This window comes from Falco cherrug, chromosome 6 (assembly GCF_023634085.1).
Source record: "Falco cherrug isolate bFalChe1 chromosome 6, bFalChe1.pri, whole genome shotgun sequence".
NCBI classification, from domain to species: domain Eukaryota; kingdom Metazoa; phylum Chordata; class Aves; order Falconiformes; family Falconidae; genus Falco; species Falco cherrug.
Genome location: NC_073702.1, coordinates 52,712,790 through 52,730,895, shown reverse-complemented (window position 1 = coordinate 52,730,895; position 18,106 = coordinate 52,712,790). Strand labels below are relative to the sequence as shown.

Sequence of the window (18,106 nt, the reverse complement as noted above, 5' to 3'; positions counted from 1 at the left end):
CCCCTTCTCTTTCCTTCTTTTTCCCCCCCTTCTCTTTCCTTCTTTTTCCCCCCCTTCTCTTTCCTTCTTTTTCACCCCCCTTCTCTTTCCTTCTTTTTCTGCTTGCCTTTCCTTTTTGTCCCCTTGCCTTCCACCAAGTTACAACTCAATTTCTGAAATGAGATTAGCAGAGATGCATGTAATAATAAAGATATTACACATCACAGATTTATACAGCAAGTGACTTTTCTAGTTTTTCCTCTATTTCTTTTCCAGTAACTCCTGCCATTTTTATTTATTTATTTATTACTTATTTATTAGTCCCATAAAATTTCAAGAAATTTATTCACAATAGCTCTAACCTCTGCTAGGCATCATAAAAGATTAGAAAATAAGCATGCCTGGCAGCATTTATTCCTTTTGTGTCTCTGTTCATTTACTTTGAAAATTCAACTAGTGACCATGCTGACCAACACATCTCAAAATAAACCCATATAAAGACTAGTTTTATCAATTGCTTCACTGCTCACAGGTTTCTGGGATTCCCTGGGCTCCACCAAAAACCCTTCATAAAAGTCTCTTACTTCACACTACAAAATAAATTCTCAAATTTCAAGATGAGACTGTAGTTTGGAGTACTCAGAAATTAAAAAACCAACCCTTCATCAGAACCTGACATATGACACTAACACAGCACATGACACTTCTATTGCAGCAATTCACAAAAGTTCTAGACAGAATCAGTATCTGACTTTGCAAAGCACTCCACAGCACGGACTTGTCTTGCCCTGTTACACAAAAGCCTCAAATCCTTTTAAAATTTTAAAGGTCCTTGCTAGAAGCTAATAAGGACGAGGAGTTTCTCTCTAGCAGAATAAAGCGAAGTTGCAGGCTTGTATACAGTTGCAGATGTACAAGTTTGATCACAATACAAGTATTACTGCTAGCTACAAGAAAGTTTGGAACGGCTGTTCTTTTGCAAACCTCATCTCTCACCAGTTCCCAAGGACAATAATTACAAAAGTTTTGGAAAAAAAACCAAAATAAAATGTAGTCCTCACCTAGGAAAAAAATGGAAAACCTGAAATTTTGAGAACATCAGGCTTACAAAATTTAAATTTTGCTGAAGTATACTAGTTTTTCCTGCAAGTTGTGATTCTGATCCAGCTTCTTAATTTAGACACACAGTACACAATCACTGGATGTTTGGAACTAGTGGCATAGCAGCATTGTTAGAACCAGAACATCTTTAAGTTCAGACAGACAGATTCATCCAGGCTGCTTTATTCAGCTTAAGTTCATCTCCCTTTCACATACATCAAGTCTGAAATTATTTTCAGAATTTGAGATATGATTCCGTGCTTTAGCCAACCAGAGCCAGATCCACAGATCACATAGCTACCCCCTCATGTTTCAAGCCTGTCAGGGTAAAAGTGACAGTATCAGTAAAGGGGAGATGAGGAGATACATATTCTTATTCTTACTGAGGACAAAACTTTACACTACTTGGTCTACCAAAATAACTGTGTGTGTGCACATAAGAAGTTACTTAATGTTGAAGTTCCTTGATTTTCACACTCAAAACTTCCTGAGAAGCAACTATTAACTTGCAAACCTATACAGAAAATACTGTATACCTAATATTACTACTACTCACACAAACCACACCACCTGCCGCCAAGCCTCACAAGTAACTACACTATTTCACCCCACAACAGAAAACGGATATGACTCATCTGAGTTAAATTCTTAACGCTTGACACGATGGCTGCTAATTGCTGCAAAACGAGATTAAACAAGTCTGATACGAAAGTCCACATCTGGCTTTGTCAAGGGTAACTTCAGGTGGCCTGTAACAGCTATGATTTCATTCTCATTCAATTCAGTTTTATAGCAAAGATAATAGCCTTGACTTACTGTTGCTTGTCACTCTATATGAATACGCAAATGCTCAAACTTTACTTCCAAATGCAAACCATCTTTGCATATGACTACAGTACCAAAAGCTGCTTTTATTTTGCTACAGCACTTACACAGAATTACTGCGATAGAATCTAATATCCAACCACTGTGTAAGAGTTTTTAAAACTTTTCTTCTGATTTGATGTTAAGGATCATAGATGTTCTTGCCTTCTCAACAGAAATGAGTCATATCTAAATCACCCACGATCACAGCAGCAGCACATCTGATCTAGCCGGCAGCTCACAAACTCAGGAAACCCGAGTCCTCTCCTCAGCTCTAGCTACAGTCTACTGGCAAACCTCAGGCAAGTCACTTTACTCTCCACCCTTCTGGTTTCACTATCTTTAAAATTTAAAATTATAAGCTTACTATTTGTTCCCTCTATAAAATGCTTTGGAATCCACAAGCAGACATCTTACCCACAAATGGGAATGGCCAGCATCATACCTGGTAGAAGCAACTTCAAGATAACACACTTGGAGCACAGGAAGCGTTGAATTTGATTCTGAAGTTTTTATGTATGGACACTCGCCATGCTAGCATGGCACCAAACTTGATGTTTAGAAAAAGAACATTATTGTTCCAATAGCAGTTTTTGAAACTGGACTAGCACCACAGCCACAAATGAGGTCATACATTTTAAGTGTCTCATACAGCATCATTTTTTTGAGTAAGAACAAGGACCAAATGAGTAGGAACACAGTCAAACATTTTACTTGAGAAAACAGACTACAAACTAATCCATCACCTAGATTTCTTGCATCACAGCAGTCAGCAAAAACTAATGCTAGCTAGCCCACAACTGAACCAAGGAAATAATACTGGAAGAAGCTTATGAATTCATCAATTCCACCAGCTAAATCAGTGGTCAAAGAGAAAGTTTGATGACTGGCATAGGTTAGTAGAGCCAAAACGGTAGGAATGACCATTTGCGTATTAACAGGTGATTAAACTTATATTTCTATTCCTTCCGTATTTTATGTATGGGTAAAAATGTTTTAATTCCAAATAATTTCTGGAATTCAATTAGTATTCCAGGCGGCCTGGTACCAATTAACTAAAATAACTCCATACGCAAGATTCAACGTAGGCTTCAAGCTCCATTCAAACTGAAGTGATGAAATGGTAAGATAACAGTAATTTATGTTAAAAATAGAAATTTTTTTCCTACAACAATTACTGATGTGAATAGGAAAGCTACATAAATGCAAGTCTTAAATGATTGCCAGTGAAACAGATATTCAGCTTTACACAAACTAAATAACTGACACAGCTGGCAAGAAAGGCATCTCAGTCTGCATTTGTACAGTATTAATACTTGAATTCTCATGCTTCAGCCTCTTCAACTTTTAAAGAGAAGAAAGAGAATCATTTAGGATCAAGAAACGTTCGAGACACTAAAAAATAGTGACAACAGCCACCACCTATTCACACATTCATTTTGAACACAGTAACTACTCTTTCAGTCTGAAGAATACAGAGATTTGTCCAAAAATACCTGGATAGAAAGGCCAGCACATTAAACCATGAAACCTAGGAACCAGTTTTGCCAGCATTGAACAAATCATTTACAACAGCTCTGAACCAAGCTCCTGAAACTCCATTTGTTTCTTTTGCAGTCTATCTTCTTCAGAGCAGTTATGCTGAAATTAATCACTGAAAAATATTATATCTTTTATCAAAACAGGAACTGAGAGCTGCTCTCTCAGTTATGCCTTACAGTCGGACTGAAAGTCCAAATGTACTAAAATGGAAAATAAAATTTTTACATCATATTCAGTCATGACTTTTTGCATGTTACATGCAGATACAAAGGAAGTGACGATTCATGCTGGAAAAGACATACAAACACTGTACTTGCAATCTAGTTCCATAAGGTGTGTTTTGGGAAGATTCCTTTTCAACAGACAGTCCATATTAGCAGATTATTTGCTTGATGACTGTTGAGGCCTAAGACTTGTAATAGCTATCCCACTGCCCTTCATTCAGTTTAAGAGCTCCAAGAAAAACTGAATTTGGAAGCTAAGATAGCTGATGGAGTTGTGCGTTCACAGATGCAACATCTTAAACCCACCTCCCTGAACAGATATGGCACTGCAACTCTGCATATTCCCAGCCATCAATGCAAACTTCAAACCTGTTCAGAGGCACACTTGTTACACCCAAACTACGAAATCAGTAAAGCAATGCTGATTGATTAAACATGCCCCAGGCCTCACTTCTGCATTAGGACCAAGTGGCCAGGTGTGTCTTACATCTTAAATTCTCCTAGCCTCAGGTTGCTGCCTTCAGATCAGCCACTGGGAAGGCTGCTGAGACCGTACTAGTTGGCCCAGACCAAAAGCATACCCAAAGTGATAACAACTTAACAGCACAGGCAACTGAACTCTGGTATCCATGAATGCTCTCATTTGCTAGCAGAGATGTGGTCACAAATTTCAATTTGAGTGGCAGAAGCTCTGAAGTTTTGGCTGATGTGATGTTCTTAAGTTTTTGTTCTGATCTATAGCAAAGCCCAAACCACATTTTCAAAACCCGCTGTAAACTGAAACTTTCTGAAAAGCATCAGGCTGAGAGCACACAGAGCTGGCAAAGCCAGCATGAAGTACACCCTTTAGCCACCCTTACCAGAAGGATAAGGATGAGGCAATCCATGAGGCAGGATCAAGAATAACATGAAAACACACTTCTAGCCAATCTCAACTCTGGCTGCTGCAGTCCTGCTATCTATCTGTCCTCTGGAACATGCGCTCAGCTCAGAGAACTTACTCAACAGAAAAGTAACCAGAAAGAAATAAAGGGGTGAACTACAATCAGGTCAGCTCCCTGACCCACCTCATCACGTAACTCTCTGAACACTGAAATCAGCATCAGGGCGAAGTGTGTTAGTCCAGTTTTCATCCAATTAAGCTGCCATGGGACTGCACCTCAAAGGGATAGAATAAAATTCACTCTTCCAGCAGTCCTACTTACTGAGAGTAAGCGCACACAAAAATGGATTTTATGATGTTCTTACCCTGCTTAGCACTGCAGCTAGAGAGAGACAGCAGTATACTCTTAGCAGGAGGATAATGGCCTTTTCTGATATTATATGCATATTGCAGTAACCATTAACTTACTTGTATTTATTTACCAGCATTAAAGATTATTTGAAAATATGCCATGTGAACCAGGCCTTTTAGCGTTGGAAGTCTGAGACAGTTCTACTGCAAAAGTACAGCTAGAAATTACTATGGCAGTAGCGTTAAATCAATAGCTTCAATTTATAATGGATAAGGAATAAATAATTTCTTACAAACTGAATTAAATCCTGAAGACAGGCACCTGCCAATTTGCAGGCAGACACAGCACAAACCGAAATCCACTAAGGCTTGGGAAGTCTGCCTAGCAGGAATTTTTTCCACTGGAGCTACTATTAAAGTATTTGAACAGAGAAGAAATAGAGACAAAATATCAAGCTGTCAACACACTGACCATTCAAAGCAGAGACACTTAGGGGACACTACAGAAAACAGACCAAAATGCAAACAGTTAAGCAACAAAAGGGACTGGAAGTTTTCCAGTTACACACCCATTGGCAGGGTTTGCTACAGAAGATCTTGCTTTAGATTAGTCCATTTTCCTAGTGCTTTTATTGCATTTTGGCCTTATTGCATCAGCTGGAAAAGGGAGATCATGCATTCTGGTAACAGAATTACTGGCAAGAATCTTCACTTTCTTGCTGCTTTTGTGAAACGCTTTCAGAATGCATACTTTCAACACTTTTTTCCATTTTCCACAGAACTGTGAAATACACCCAAGTCTGTTGAGACATTCAAACCAAGTTAAAACCACTTCACGCTTAATGACCTCCACAAACTTCTGTTGTTATTAAGCCTCAAAGAAATAAGTGCATCCAAGTAAAGCTTCAACACAAGCTCTTTGAGTGGCAGCTAAATCCAGCCCATGAGACACTTGAAAACACTGCAAACAGAGAGTTCTGCCATACACCTGAGACTAGTCCAGCAAAAAGCTGCTAGCACAGTTGGGCCATACTGCATCATGCAGCCTTGACCCTGGACCATGCTCCCCGTATAGGGTCCAGCCTAGGAGAAGGCTTGTCCAGAACCTAGCACACCACCCGTCCCCACCTCTAGCCCAGGCCAAAGGGCTCCCTCGCTCATGCTGAGAGGCTGAAGAAGTTTCTCTTTAGCTACAGACTTGGACTCAGCAATGCCGTGTGAAGTTCAGACTTCACCACCAGAGATGGCCTTCTATGGCTGTAGTAAGTCAGGGTACCCACATGCTGCCCTTGGTCTGTGAGAGCAAGTAGAAAAGGGGGAAAAAAAAACCAAAAACCAACAGTCCTCTGCTCACTCTGATCTAGGGGCAGGAAAGAGCATAATCCCTCAAGAACAGACCAGAAGCAGCTCTGCAAGATCCCAGCACTTCCTCCAAGACAACAGCATTGGCCACATCAGCCTGCTCACATGACAAGGGTAATTAATGCCTTTCCTCCCTTCCGCCCTCTAGAGCTGCAGTACTCAGGACCACGCTCTTCCCCTCCATCTGCCAGCAACCTTTCGAAAAAAACCAGTAAATCCTGCTTTGTACAGCAATGCTGTTACTGTACAGAATATTTTCATAGAATCATAGAATAATTTAGGTTAGAAAAGACCTCTAATATCAGAGTCCAACTGTTAACCCATTGGAAGTGCCGCTTTTTTTCCTGGTTTGCCCTGCAATCTCTCCTATGCTTCACATATGCAACACTCACTATACCCAGAGTTGTTACTCCTGGTTATTAAATCAGAAAAATTCCCAAATTCAGTGACAGCCCTGAAAGACATAAAAGGAATAGAAACCTCCAGCAGAAATAAAGCAAAACTAGAACCACCCAGGTTTTGATATACACAGTCTCAGAGTGAAAAAATACGAGAAGTTCTGTTCCTCTCCTGATTAACACACACTCATAAAGAACAGTTGTGGAAGGTAGAAAAGCACACACTTTACAGTCTTGAAATGTAAATAATATACAAATATTCAATGAATTCCTGAAATAAGTTCCATCATCATAAGCAAATAAAATAGTTTCTACACAGCAGTCTGCATGATTATCAAGGTCACTGAAAACATTTGTAAGAGGCTACGCATTAAAGGACTCCCAAATATCATATGAAGTATATTTATTATTATATGAAGTACCAGTGGAGCTCAGCTCTGCAGAAAACAAAAATTGAAACTGACCTCAAGGAAACAGAGAGCATAAATAAACAGGACTTCAGTTTATTTATACAGTTAACAACTTTTTCCCCAGTGAAAGTGGTCAGGACAGTGTTACTGAGCCTTTTGCAATTGCACTTGACCCAGGAATGGTGATGGTGTTCAGAACTGACCAAATCTCACTCCCAAGAAGACTTGGAAGGATTCCCAGTTCCTCACACCAACCACCTGGCAAAAACCTCTCATTTCCAACTGTGATCTGGAAGACAAGGTTACATTCAGGAAGCAAATAGCTTCTGCCCTTCTTCACAGATTCCACACGTCACTTTCACTGAGGGCATGAGCTGCCAGGAGTGGGTGAAGACAGGATGCAGCACACAACCAAAACCTGGCTTTCACCATCATGCTGTGTTATTGCCAGCACACGGAAGCAGCAACAGCGGTCAGCACAAGTACATTCAGATTAAAGTCAATCCATTCTCATATGAAGCACCCATAAGGTTCCTGGAGGGAAGGCTGAGAAATCTTACCTTAAATACTGCATTGAAAGGCAGTAATAAACCAATAAAACACAAAGTTTGGTATACAGCTAGCATGTTTCCCCTCTAGAGGAGAAAAAACAGTACTATTGTGTTTTTAAAAGTCCATGTAGCTGTAAAAATCTTATTGAAGGGGGAGCAGTGGAAGCAGGAGCTTTTACCTTATGGGTGTGCCTCTATGGTGGAATTAAATGAAGCACTTTGCTACTGTGTCAACGTAACTGGATAAATTTATCCCAAGCAGGAAGGGCCCCACTTCAGAACTGTACATGAATTCCCACAGTGGTACAAACATTCCTTTCTCCTTAGTACATCACTGAGTCTTCCTTGTTCACACCCAGGGCTTTCTGTGCTACAGCCAGATGACTGACTTGGGCACTCATGCACACTGCAGAATACACTTCTGTTGGAAGCAACAAGGAAGGTGTTGGAGGACTTTCAACTCTTCATAATGATTTATTTCATATTCAACCTGCATCTTGACACTTCACAGACTGCAGGTTTCAGTCTACAGTCTCTAGGAAGTCAGAAAGACTGTCCTGAAAGCAGCATTATACCTCTATTAGACAGGTACTGCGTAAAGAGGAAGAGCAGATAAAATTCCCTGCAAGAGCTGTGGATAACTCTTCCGTGAAGACATCACTGAAAAGCTGTCTTCGCCACTGGGTGAGTAAGCAGCTGGTGCTTTCAGAGTGCACTATCTGCAAGAGACATCTACAAATGCCATCATCAAGTAAGTCCCAGAGCAAGTAATTTACTTTATTACAGTAAGAGAGAAGTGCAGAGCCAATTTTTTACAAGGATATCTAGTTCCTAAATCAAAACGTACATTTCTTGTGGGATTTGAATGAGTGCTGATTCCCACTGACTTCAAATGAGTCAGTCTGTGGGAATTCTTTAAGCCCCATGCGGCATCTAAGCGCATCTCAAAGGTTATGAACACAGGCTGACACGATTTAAAAGAGAATTCAACTCCGGCATGCCATTGTTAGTAGTTGATCAGCAGCTCTTCGTAACTGAAAGAAGAAATTATATCTGCTCCAGTCAACGAATAAATTTGGTCTCACGAGGAAAAAAAGTAATATACACTAAAAAGAAGCAGCCTGTGCTGTGTGTCAAGCTCAGCCTGAGGTTCTTTTTCTCTTGAAATACAAACAATTACAAACTTCTTACAGAAATCTACCCATCAGTGATTACCAGAAAATTCCCCAATTGTCAAAACAGATTCTGCTGTCATCTGTCACACACACATTCTGCTGTACAAGATGACTTTACTGACTGCTTCACAGGCCTATCTCATTCTAATAAACACTGTACTCCTGAGTGTGCCTGTATCATTGAATATAACCCCGCAGAGAAGCCATACAAAATAAGCAGCAGGACACTACTGTGGACAGGGGCTGTTCAAGGACAATCTAAAGCAGGGAGCCTACAATGAAAGATAGGAATCCCAGCAACAACTTCCGTTTTATTAACTACAAATGTACAAAATCCCTATCATTGCTGAGCCACTTCAGGTTTTTTTTCCAGTTTCTTTGGGCAGAACTTACAAATACAACTTGCAGGTTACCTGTGCATGCAAATACAGCAGTTCTACACAGTGACTGTTCCAAAGGACTGAGGGGCTGGAAGCGGAAGGAAGGAACAAGTTTAAATGATCAGCACTACATAATATGCTTAAAATGCAGCTTTTCTCTACTGAGAAACAAAATAAAATGAACTGCCATAAAACTGAAACTTTCATTTGATTAGTTTTATTTAAGACCATAACAGATAGGAAAATTCATTGAGGATAATGGTGTAAATGATGTTATTAAGGCCTTTTCGACTTTTCACTTGATCCTTTAGACTTTAACACAATTTGTTTCATTCTGTCATCACTTGCTACATTTATAGCTTTTTGCATTGTGCTTCTTACTTTAGAAAGCAACTAAAAAGAGAAGTCAAATTCTTACCATGGCTGTGGTAAATTCAGGAGTCATTTCTGTATGACACATCCTGTTCAGAGCTACAGAAATGCAAACTGCAGAAAAAACAGTTATAGGCTTTCTTCTGCATTACTCTCACAAAGCATTTACCTAGCTCCATTCAGCCTTTTCTTCCCCAGGGAATATACTTTTATGATGTCTGTTCATACAGATGCCTCACAATGAGTTGTGGATGTGGAATGTCTATCCAGGTGTCTCACTGATATCACTGGGAGATTTAGTAAATAAACACTGCAAGAGCATACCCTTCACACTGTTTACATTGTAGAAATGGCTGCAAATTCACCCTAGTATCACGGTCCTGTGCCCAGGGCACCCACACTAGATGCTGTACAAGCCTCTCAGCTGGGGAAGAGGCCCAAGGAAGCTCTTGCTGCACAGCAGAGCTAGAAACAGTTATGGCAGGCCAGTGACTAAGTTCGAAAGAGAACTCGGGTCTCACAGCCCTCATGCATCCATTCCACACACGTCCTCCATGCATGTGCTGTGCTCCTACTTCATACAGGAACTGATAGGGTATCAGTCTTCCAGTCACCTATTGACAGGCAGCCTGATGGAATTTATGCATACAGTACCAATACTGGAATCTGGTTATAAAATTTACAGCTGTTCAGCAATGGAAGTATTTATGAATATCATCGCAAATCACACAATTTCTTCATAAATTCAGAAGCTCTCCACTAGCACTAACTATAAAAACACAAAAGAAACTTTATATCAGGATTTTTTTTCCAGACTCATCATTATTTTCATTTTAGATGTAGATCACATTCAGATGCTTCAGAATGAAATAATGTTTTATGTTGAAGATGTGCCATATATTTGTTTTAGGTTTCTAATGCTGCCTCCTAAAAGAGTCCAGAATCAATATCTAGAGTCAAAAGGAGCTTTATAACCCACTCCATTTAAATATTACAATACACAATTTGCTTTCAGACACAAAGATTCTGTACTTATAATACCTCACACTCCTGACACATCTATCTTGAAAGTATAGCTATAATCATCAACTCTATTCTGCACTATTAAATTACTAGGCATTTCTTGCTCCAACTGATCAGTCTCAACATAGTGCTACTGAAATGCAAAGCTCTTTCAACATGTATTCCACCGACAGTGGAACTCCACTTTTTTTTTTTTGTTAGTGATGAATGCAAGTGCTGCATAATCACAGAAAGCATGTGCAGAATTTCAAGTGTCTGACAAAACTCTGTTAGTGAAATAAAAAATACTAATCAGGAAGTACAGAGAAAAGAGGTGGTGAAAAACACCTAATCATTCTGACAGACAATGTGGAATAGAATAAAGCTTGCAGTTACTCTCTCCAGTAGTGGTTTTTTGTTCCTACAAACGGCTAATATGGTAGGAAGCATGCTGCTTTTTACCACTGAAAACATTCACGTCAACTACTGGAATCAAGAACGCCAGTTTTACAACAAATCACCACCTCTTTTGGGGTTTAATAAGAGAGTCTGCATTAGTGTGTCACAATCACAAAACTTCCAGAAAACTTACATAAAGGCATAAATTACTTCAAAAAACAATTTAGCATCATATAATTTAGCATATTTAGAGAAAAACAGGAAGAAACTGCAAGAAAGCAGTAGAGTCCTGGCACTGCTTTACTGTGTGCCTGCAGATGTTTATAAATGCATAATCCACAAACGTTCTATAAAGTCTGCAGAAAAAATTTAGGTGTACAACATCTTCTGAGCAAAGTTAACTGTCACACAAGTGACTGTACTGGCTCTCTGAAGATTCTGTCATTTTGTATGCCACTGCACAGTATGTTTCTAAGCCCAGTAAACTGACACTGACAATTTCTAGCCCAAGCCTGCATGAATTATAAAAGCAACAACGCTGCCTTCCAGAAACAAAGATAAAAGAGACTAAACCTATTTCATTATTTCTTATTCAATGAACTCTATTTTAGTCAGTCATTGCTGTTCTGGGGAATTATGTCAATAACCCCACACAACAGTTAGAACAAAGTATCATCATAAGGGCCATTGATTCATGAAACTTGAGTATAAGAACCTGAAGAAACGGAAATTCCCCAATATAAGACATTAAAGTTACAAGGAAAGATTATATGACAAACACGTCAGTCAAACTGTTTAGCTTGAGAACCATTCTAAAACAAGCAACTGCACAGATTAGAAAGCCCAGATTCTCCTCAGTCACCAACTGTGGGATGTTTCTTACCTTCTCAGTCCTTCCAAGACTGTACACAAGAGTCAGAATGCTTGATAATGTGCTTCTGACAAATTACCATTATTCCAAAAAAATAATTTTACAATCACAAGGTGAAGATGTTCTGTAGCTTAATCTTTCACAGCAGACAAACAAGGAGGAACACGCATCTGGAAACACTAAACAAAGGGGCCCTCCATCCATGCACTGTAAGTCAATGCCAGTTTCTCCAAAAGAAGGTGCAAGGTACTCTAGGTAAAGACAACCTTCCAGTAAGGCTTCTCTCCAACTCTAAAACATGACATTACTAAACTCTTCAAGAAGAAAAATCACAGCTTTTACCTTTGCAGTACTGTATTGTACAGATCACTCCAAAACCCTCTCTTTATTAGCAGTGATCCTAGTTTTGACACTTGTACACCACTACTTGTCTTGCTAGTCAACTGAACGCTCACCCCTAATTTACCCTGCCCTTTAAAATCGATACAATTTAAAAGTAAATGCCAGATTACAAGTCATATGAGTCATTTCTTTAATTGACAAAAACCTGCCTAATCCTAAAAGTCTGCATGAAATTACCTTGACTTAGAGCTTCCCCCCCATGAAGAGCTGACCCAGATTAGATTCATGCTTTTTTCCTTTTACAGTACTTTCACCTTTTTTTTTCTAAAACACTCTGTTCAACTACTCCTTGATGCATCTGTGTAACACAAAATAACTGTGTAAAGATCTGCAAAGAAAGCAAATCATCCTAATTTCAATTGCCTAAAAAAAGATGGGAAATAAAAAAAAAAAAAGAATGCTTACTTAAGCCAAACAGACTCTAAGTACTCTACACATTTATGGCTGTTTTCAAAAGGAACTGAGCAATCAAAGGAAAAAAAAAAACAAAACAAAACAAAACAAACCTCATCAGAACATGAGATCGGGTCAGTATAATGTAGAGACAATATAATTTAATTACAAATATCAATGGTTACAGTAACTGTTAAAACACCATGACTGTCTAATGCACTGTAGAAAAGTTTCCCTGCTATATTTTGGCAGGCTTCAAATTGCCTCTTCTGAACAAACCTGAACTGTTCTGAAATTAAGCTGAATTTCAAAGAGACTAGCAATTTACCTTAATACAAGGCAGGAGGAGAAAAACTCTTAAGTATCCTCTTCATGAAGGAAAAAAGCCCTTGAGACAGCTGATCAAACCCAGATACACTGAATTTTGCTAGAAACCAGACTAGATTTTCCTCTTCTCACCTAACTATCTCTTTAAATGAAGAAAAAGGTGATAAATGTTGAAATCTTTATTTTTGAGAAACACTTTTCCAACAGTTTCTAGGGCTGATTTCACACCAGCTTCTCCAGAAGCAATTTTTTGTTTTCCTGAAATCAAGCAGAATTTAAATCATGCAAGCAGAAATGCTAGAATAAGTTCACTCTTAACATTTGGTGCTTGAATGAATCAATTATACATAGCTGAGATCTACTCACTAATCATATGCACTACTAATTATGTCTCAGCATTTAAGGACCATCAGTTGAATCCAGCAAAAGAAGATTATTAGTAGGCTAATCTACATTTAGAGCAGGTGATGAGTATTTACATGTGAGATTAGATTTTATTTAATACTCCCTGAAGTTCTCTTTGAAGCAGTGAAAGGCATGAAGTGAACCTACATTGGGATCACCAAGAGTTCAGACTACATTATACAAAACAGAAATAAGATATTAAGAAGGGAAGGCTTGATGATGGACAGGTACGTTACACTGTAGTTCTTCTCTCCCTCTAAATCACAGTTGATTTACATGCATTATGAGAGCTGAGAGGTTTATTGTTTTACTTCATTCAAACACACTAAGTTTGATTTTCTAAACCTTCATGAAAACGCATCATTCCTTACTCTTGTAACTTAGTTGGCTTTTGCAATGAGTCCAGTAAGACTTGATACCTTGAATAAGACCAATTAACTGTTACTTAATCTAAAAGTACTTTTACTGATGAATTCTTATTTGATATTTAGTCATGCCGTAGTAGTTTCATACACTACTTCTTTAAAATAATGTAGTGTGTAGACGTTCTTTGTCAATATTACTAATACCATCTTTGATCACTGAAAGCTCACAGCAAACGAGGACAAGAAGGGGAATATGGAAAGAGTTCAGGTCACCTACAAACACTCCACCCCACCACCCTGTTAAAGCAGTTAAAAAAAAATAATAATCTGTGCACTAGTTACACTCTTCATGACCATTCCCTATGCTGCTCCACATTTACATTCTTCAGCTTGCACAGCTTCTACTCTCAAATACTGTTCTGCTCCTAACCTGAGACACATTTTTTCATTCACTTGAAGTTTCTGGAGAACAACTAAATGTTCTTAAAAATACATAGAGAGTGTATAAAATGAAACAGGAATAAAGCAACAAGTATGAAAACTCACAGCTCCTTCCAGACCTAAGTTCAGCCTTAGAGCCAGCAGCACAACACAGTTTTGAGATCGCAGCTGGTTTATGACTCGTCAGCTCAGACAGTACAGAGTATATGTGGAGCAAACACAAACTCCTATGTCCTGCTTTCTTCAGCCCAGGAGCTGGATGTGATAAATGCTCCTAATTATTTACGTGTTTGTTTATGGGCTTTTCTAGTAAAGCAGAATGGCAAAGTATTTTTCCTGGTTTGCAGCACTTTGATTAATTTCCCACGGCCAAACCGTACTGAAAGAATAAGTAATGTTTTCACATTTACAGTTTGCCCAAAAGCCATTCAAATAAGCAAGCTATATTACATAAGTGTGCAGCTATGCAGCACTATATGCCAGATGCCTACTGCCAGAATTAAAAGGGGCCCACTTCAAGTCAAATCTTCCATTACGAGAAAAGTCTCCGTGAACTACTGAGACCCTCTCTATTGCACAGCTCAGAGTCTAAAAGTTAACCAACATAAGAGGCACAAAACCATCACAGATAATTCAACTCTGTGAGCCTCTCTGCACGGCAGCTCTCGCAACAGAACCAAAGGAAACTCTAAGGTTTCACCAGCCCTCAAATGAAGAGGTGTCAGGGTGCTTGAAATCTGAAGACTCCCTTCTCTGTATGTGGAGAGTGTACGTTCTACAATGAAGCTCTATGCCTTCCTATTTGCACCTGTGAGGATGGCTCCTCTGACTTCTGAGAATGTTACCTCTCAGGACACAGCCCTGCAAGAAGCACAACGAATTGCCCACCTCACTGAACTGAAAGCAGCAGCGCAACAGGCACAGCTTGCAGTTTCAAACAGATGACACGTATATGCATGTCCAGGCCAAACAGTCCTTTGTGGAAACTGGCTACAATACCACCAGGGGCTTTGGTTGGTTGGTGGGGGTTTTTGTTTGTTTTTTCTTTCTCGCCCCACCCCGGGGACAGGGGGAAACTACAATATCAGCCAAAACCATTTAAGTGCCTTTTTTTTTTTTTTTTTGCATGTATTTAACATACCATACAATAAGCATGACATTGTAGGTCAGGTCACTTTCCTGCTTCAAAAAATGACACTAATTCAGTACTATAGTTTGAGTTGTATGAAGTCTTCACAAATGAAGCAACCAAGTATTTTTATTCTACATTCACACCATACAGCTGTCAATAAAATAGACTGGGAAAGGCTCTTTTATTGTTTTTTTGAAAAGGGGCCAAGTAAACCATAACACACAACCTCGGGTCACCACACCTTCAAATGAAAGGTGTTACAATTTTATGGCTGGGAAAGCTGGCAAACTGGGGCCAGAGGATGCGGCACAGCGTATTCTTGCAAAGCGACTGGATCAGTGCGTGTAGCTCTTTGTTCAAGCCCATCCATCATAACTGTTTAAGGCAACCAACATCAGAAGCACAAACTTCCAAGCACAAACACACGGAGCGTCCCAGACCGTGTCAGGCACAAAGAAATCGCCGAGCTACACGGCTGGTGCCAAATCTGCTTTTCAAAGCTCCCGGGGCCTCGCAGCTCCTGCCTGCTTCAGCCAGAGCCCAGCGTGTTAGGCAAAAAGTGCGTCCCTGCACTCTGTTGGGAGACCGGGAGAAAAAAAGCCAGGTCACGTTTAACCACAGGTAAGGATCACCAGCGCTGCCAGGCTGCTTCACAGCACGCCGGCTGACAGCTTCTTCTCCAGAACACGTTAGCGGGGGGCAGAAACGGGCTCTGACGCACTTTTGCCCCCCCGCGTAACCGCCACGGCCGCCCGAGGGCAGACGCCGGGCAGCGGGGGCAGCGGGGACAGCCCGCGGCTCAGCCCGGAGGGCTCCGCGACCGCAGCTGACCCCGCAGCGGGGGGGCCACGCCTGCTCCCGCCGCCCCGCGGTGAACCCGGGGCGGCCCGGCGGGGAGGCGGCGGCGAGCCCGGGCCGAGCCACTCCCGCGCCGCGGCGGCGATCAGCCCCTGCCGGCGCTCTCACCTGCGTTGTAGAAGCGGTCCAGCACGGCCGTCTCGCCGAAGTCCAGCTTGCCGAAGTGCAGGGTCTCCAGCGCGGCCCCCACCACCTCGCACGCCTCCCGCAGGCTCTGTAGGGCGCCGCTCTCCGCCGCCAGCAGCGGCCCCTGGCTCGCCTCGTTGATCACGTAGGTGACGGCGGTCCGCCGGCCGCCACCCTTGGCCCGCGCCGCGATGCCCGGTCCGGCGGCGGCGCCGTCCTCAGCCCAGAGGGTGCCGGGCGGCGGCACGGTCAAGTCGGGCAGGAGGCTACGGGCGCCGGCATCAGCCCCTTGCCCCCGCCTGCCGAGCACCTCCTCGCAGTGCGGTCCGCCGCCGGGAGGGCTCGGCACCGGCAAGCTAACGATCCCCTCGCTGTTGTCGCTCATCCCGGCGGAGCGGCAGCCGCCGCCGCCGCGGCAGCGCGTCCCGGGCTCTGCTGCGCTGGCCGGCGTTAGGCGGATGCCATACTCCGCCGCCCGCCCAGGAACGGTCCCGCCGAGCTGCTGGAGTGTAGAGGCGGCCGGGCTGACGCGAGGGACTCCCCCTCGGCCGCTAGCGAAGACTGCCAGAGGCGGGGAGACGAGCACAGCCTCCCTCGACGTCTGCCGCCAGCACCATGACGCGCCGCTCCCTTCTCCCCCGCACCTGCTGGGACTACCCGGCGAGCCGACCCCCAGCAGCCCGGCCTCCTTCTCCTGCCGCCCCCAGGACGTCGCTCTTCCTCCGCCTGCTTACTCTCCCTGAGCGAAATTACTCAGCCGCGAGGAGGAACCACTTGTGCGATCGCTCCCCAGCGCCCTCACTCCGGCCCAACGACCGCTGCGAAGCGCGGGCTGAGGCGGCCCCAGCGCGGGGGCCCGCCCCCGGCCCCGCCCCCGGCCCCGCCCCCGGCAGAGATACCTCCCGCCGCCAAGGGGGCGGGCTCGGCCGGGCGGGGCACGCCGCGCCCCCGCCGGGCGGTCCGGCCTGGTGTCGCTGCTGCCGCCGGGCGGGCTCGCCCCGCGGGGACCCCTCTGCCCGGGCCGCCCCGGCAGGAGGGGGCCGAGAACGCCCCTTCCCCACCGCCTCCCGTGGAGCTTTGCTTTTTAACACCACCCCGACCGCACAACGCGCCTGCGTCCGCGCTTCACAGCGGGGTCCGGGTTGCGCCTCCCACCGCCGGAGCCCCGGCTCGCTCCGGAGCCTTCGAACGAGCTTTCGTTCGATCGAGATGAGCCGATGTGTGCGTGAGGGCAGCTCGCGTGTAAGGGCCCTGCGTTAAACTTGGCTCTGTTAAAGGGGTTTTTTACCGTTTACTCCTTTTTGGTTTGTTTGTTTTGTTTAATGATACACGTGCCCTAACTAGCTAGACAGGACTAAGTGCTTCAGGTGTTTGCTGCGAAGAGTTGAGAGCAGTGTCAGGATTTAGTAGCCCTTGGATTTTAACCCTTGTCTGCTACTATTTGTCCACACCTAAACCTCCCAGTCTGTGTGTTTACAAACGGCTTCAGGTTCCCTGAGGGGTCTGTGGCTGCTTCCAGCAGCTGCTGTGTCTGGAAACGGGAAAGCTGCTCCTCTCTGTTGGTTAAATATGTTGGTTTCTAACATTCACCTGGAATTTGCCTGTAAAGAATACTCAAACACTGGATGATGAGCAAAAATATTTCTTCACGGAATAGGAAGACAGTTGGAATAGTCAGCACACAGCCAAAAGCTGCGCTAACTTTGTATGGTAGGCCACCCAGCCGAGGAGAAAGACCCTTTCACATCATATGAAGGGAGAACATCCAAACTTTCAGATTATTTGCAGGCCAA

The 18,106-nt window shown here is 42.8% G+C and overlaps 1 protein-coding gene across 1 annotated transcript in view; it reads right to left on the bottom strand.

Moving 5' to 3' along the window:
• The window catches only part of MAP3K5 (mitogen-activated protein kinase kinase kinase 5), a 109,354-nt gene extending 92,195 nt beyond the window's left edge, over nt 1-17,159 (bottom strand). Inside the window, exon 1 of the mRNA XM_055713600.1 lies at nt 16,296-17,159. Within this exon, the coding sequence (XP_055569575.1) occupies nt 16,296-16,698 (403 nt within the window). The 5' untranslated portion in view covers nt 16,699-17,159. The remainder of the gene's footprint in view (nt 1-16,295) is intronic.
• Nucleotides 17,160-18,106: the final 947 nt, after the last annotated feature.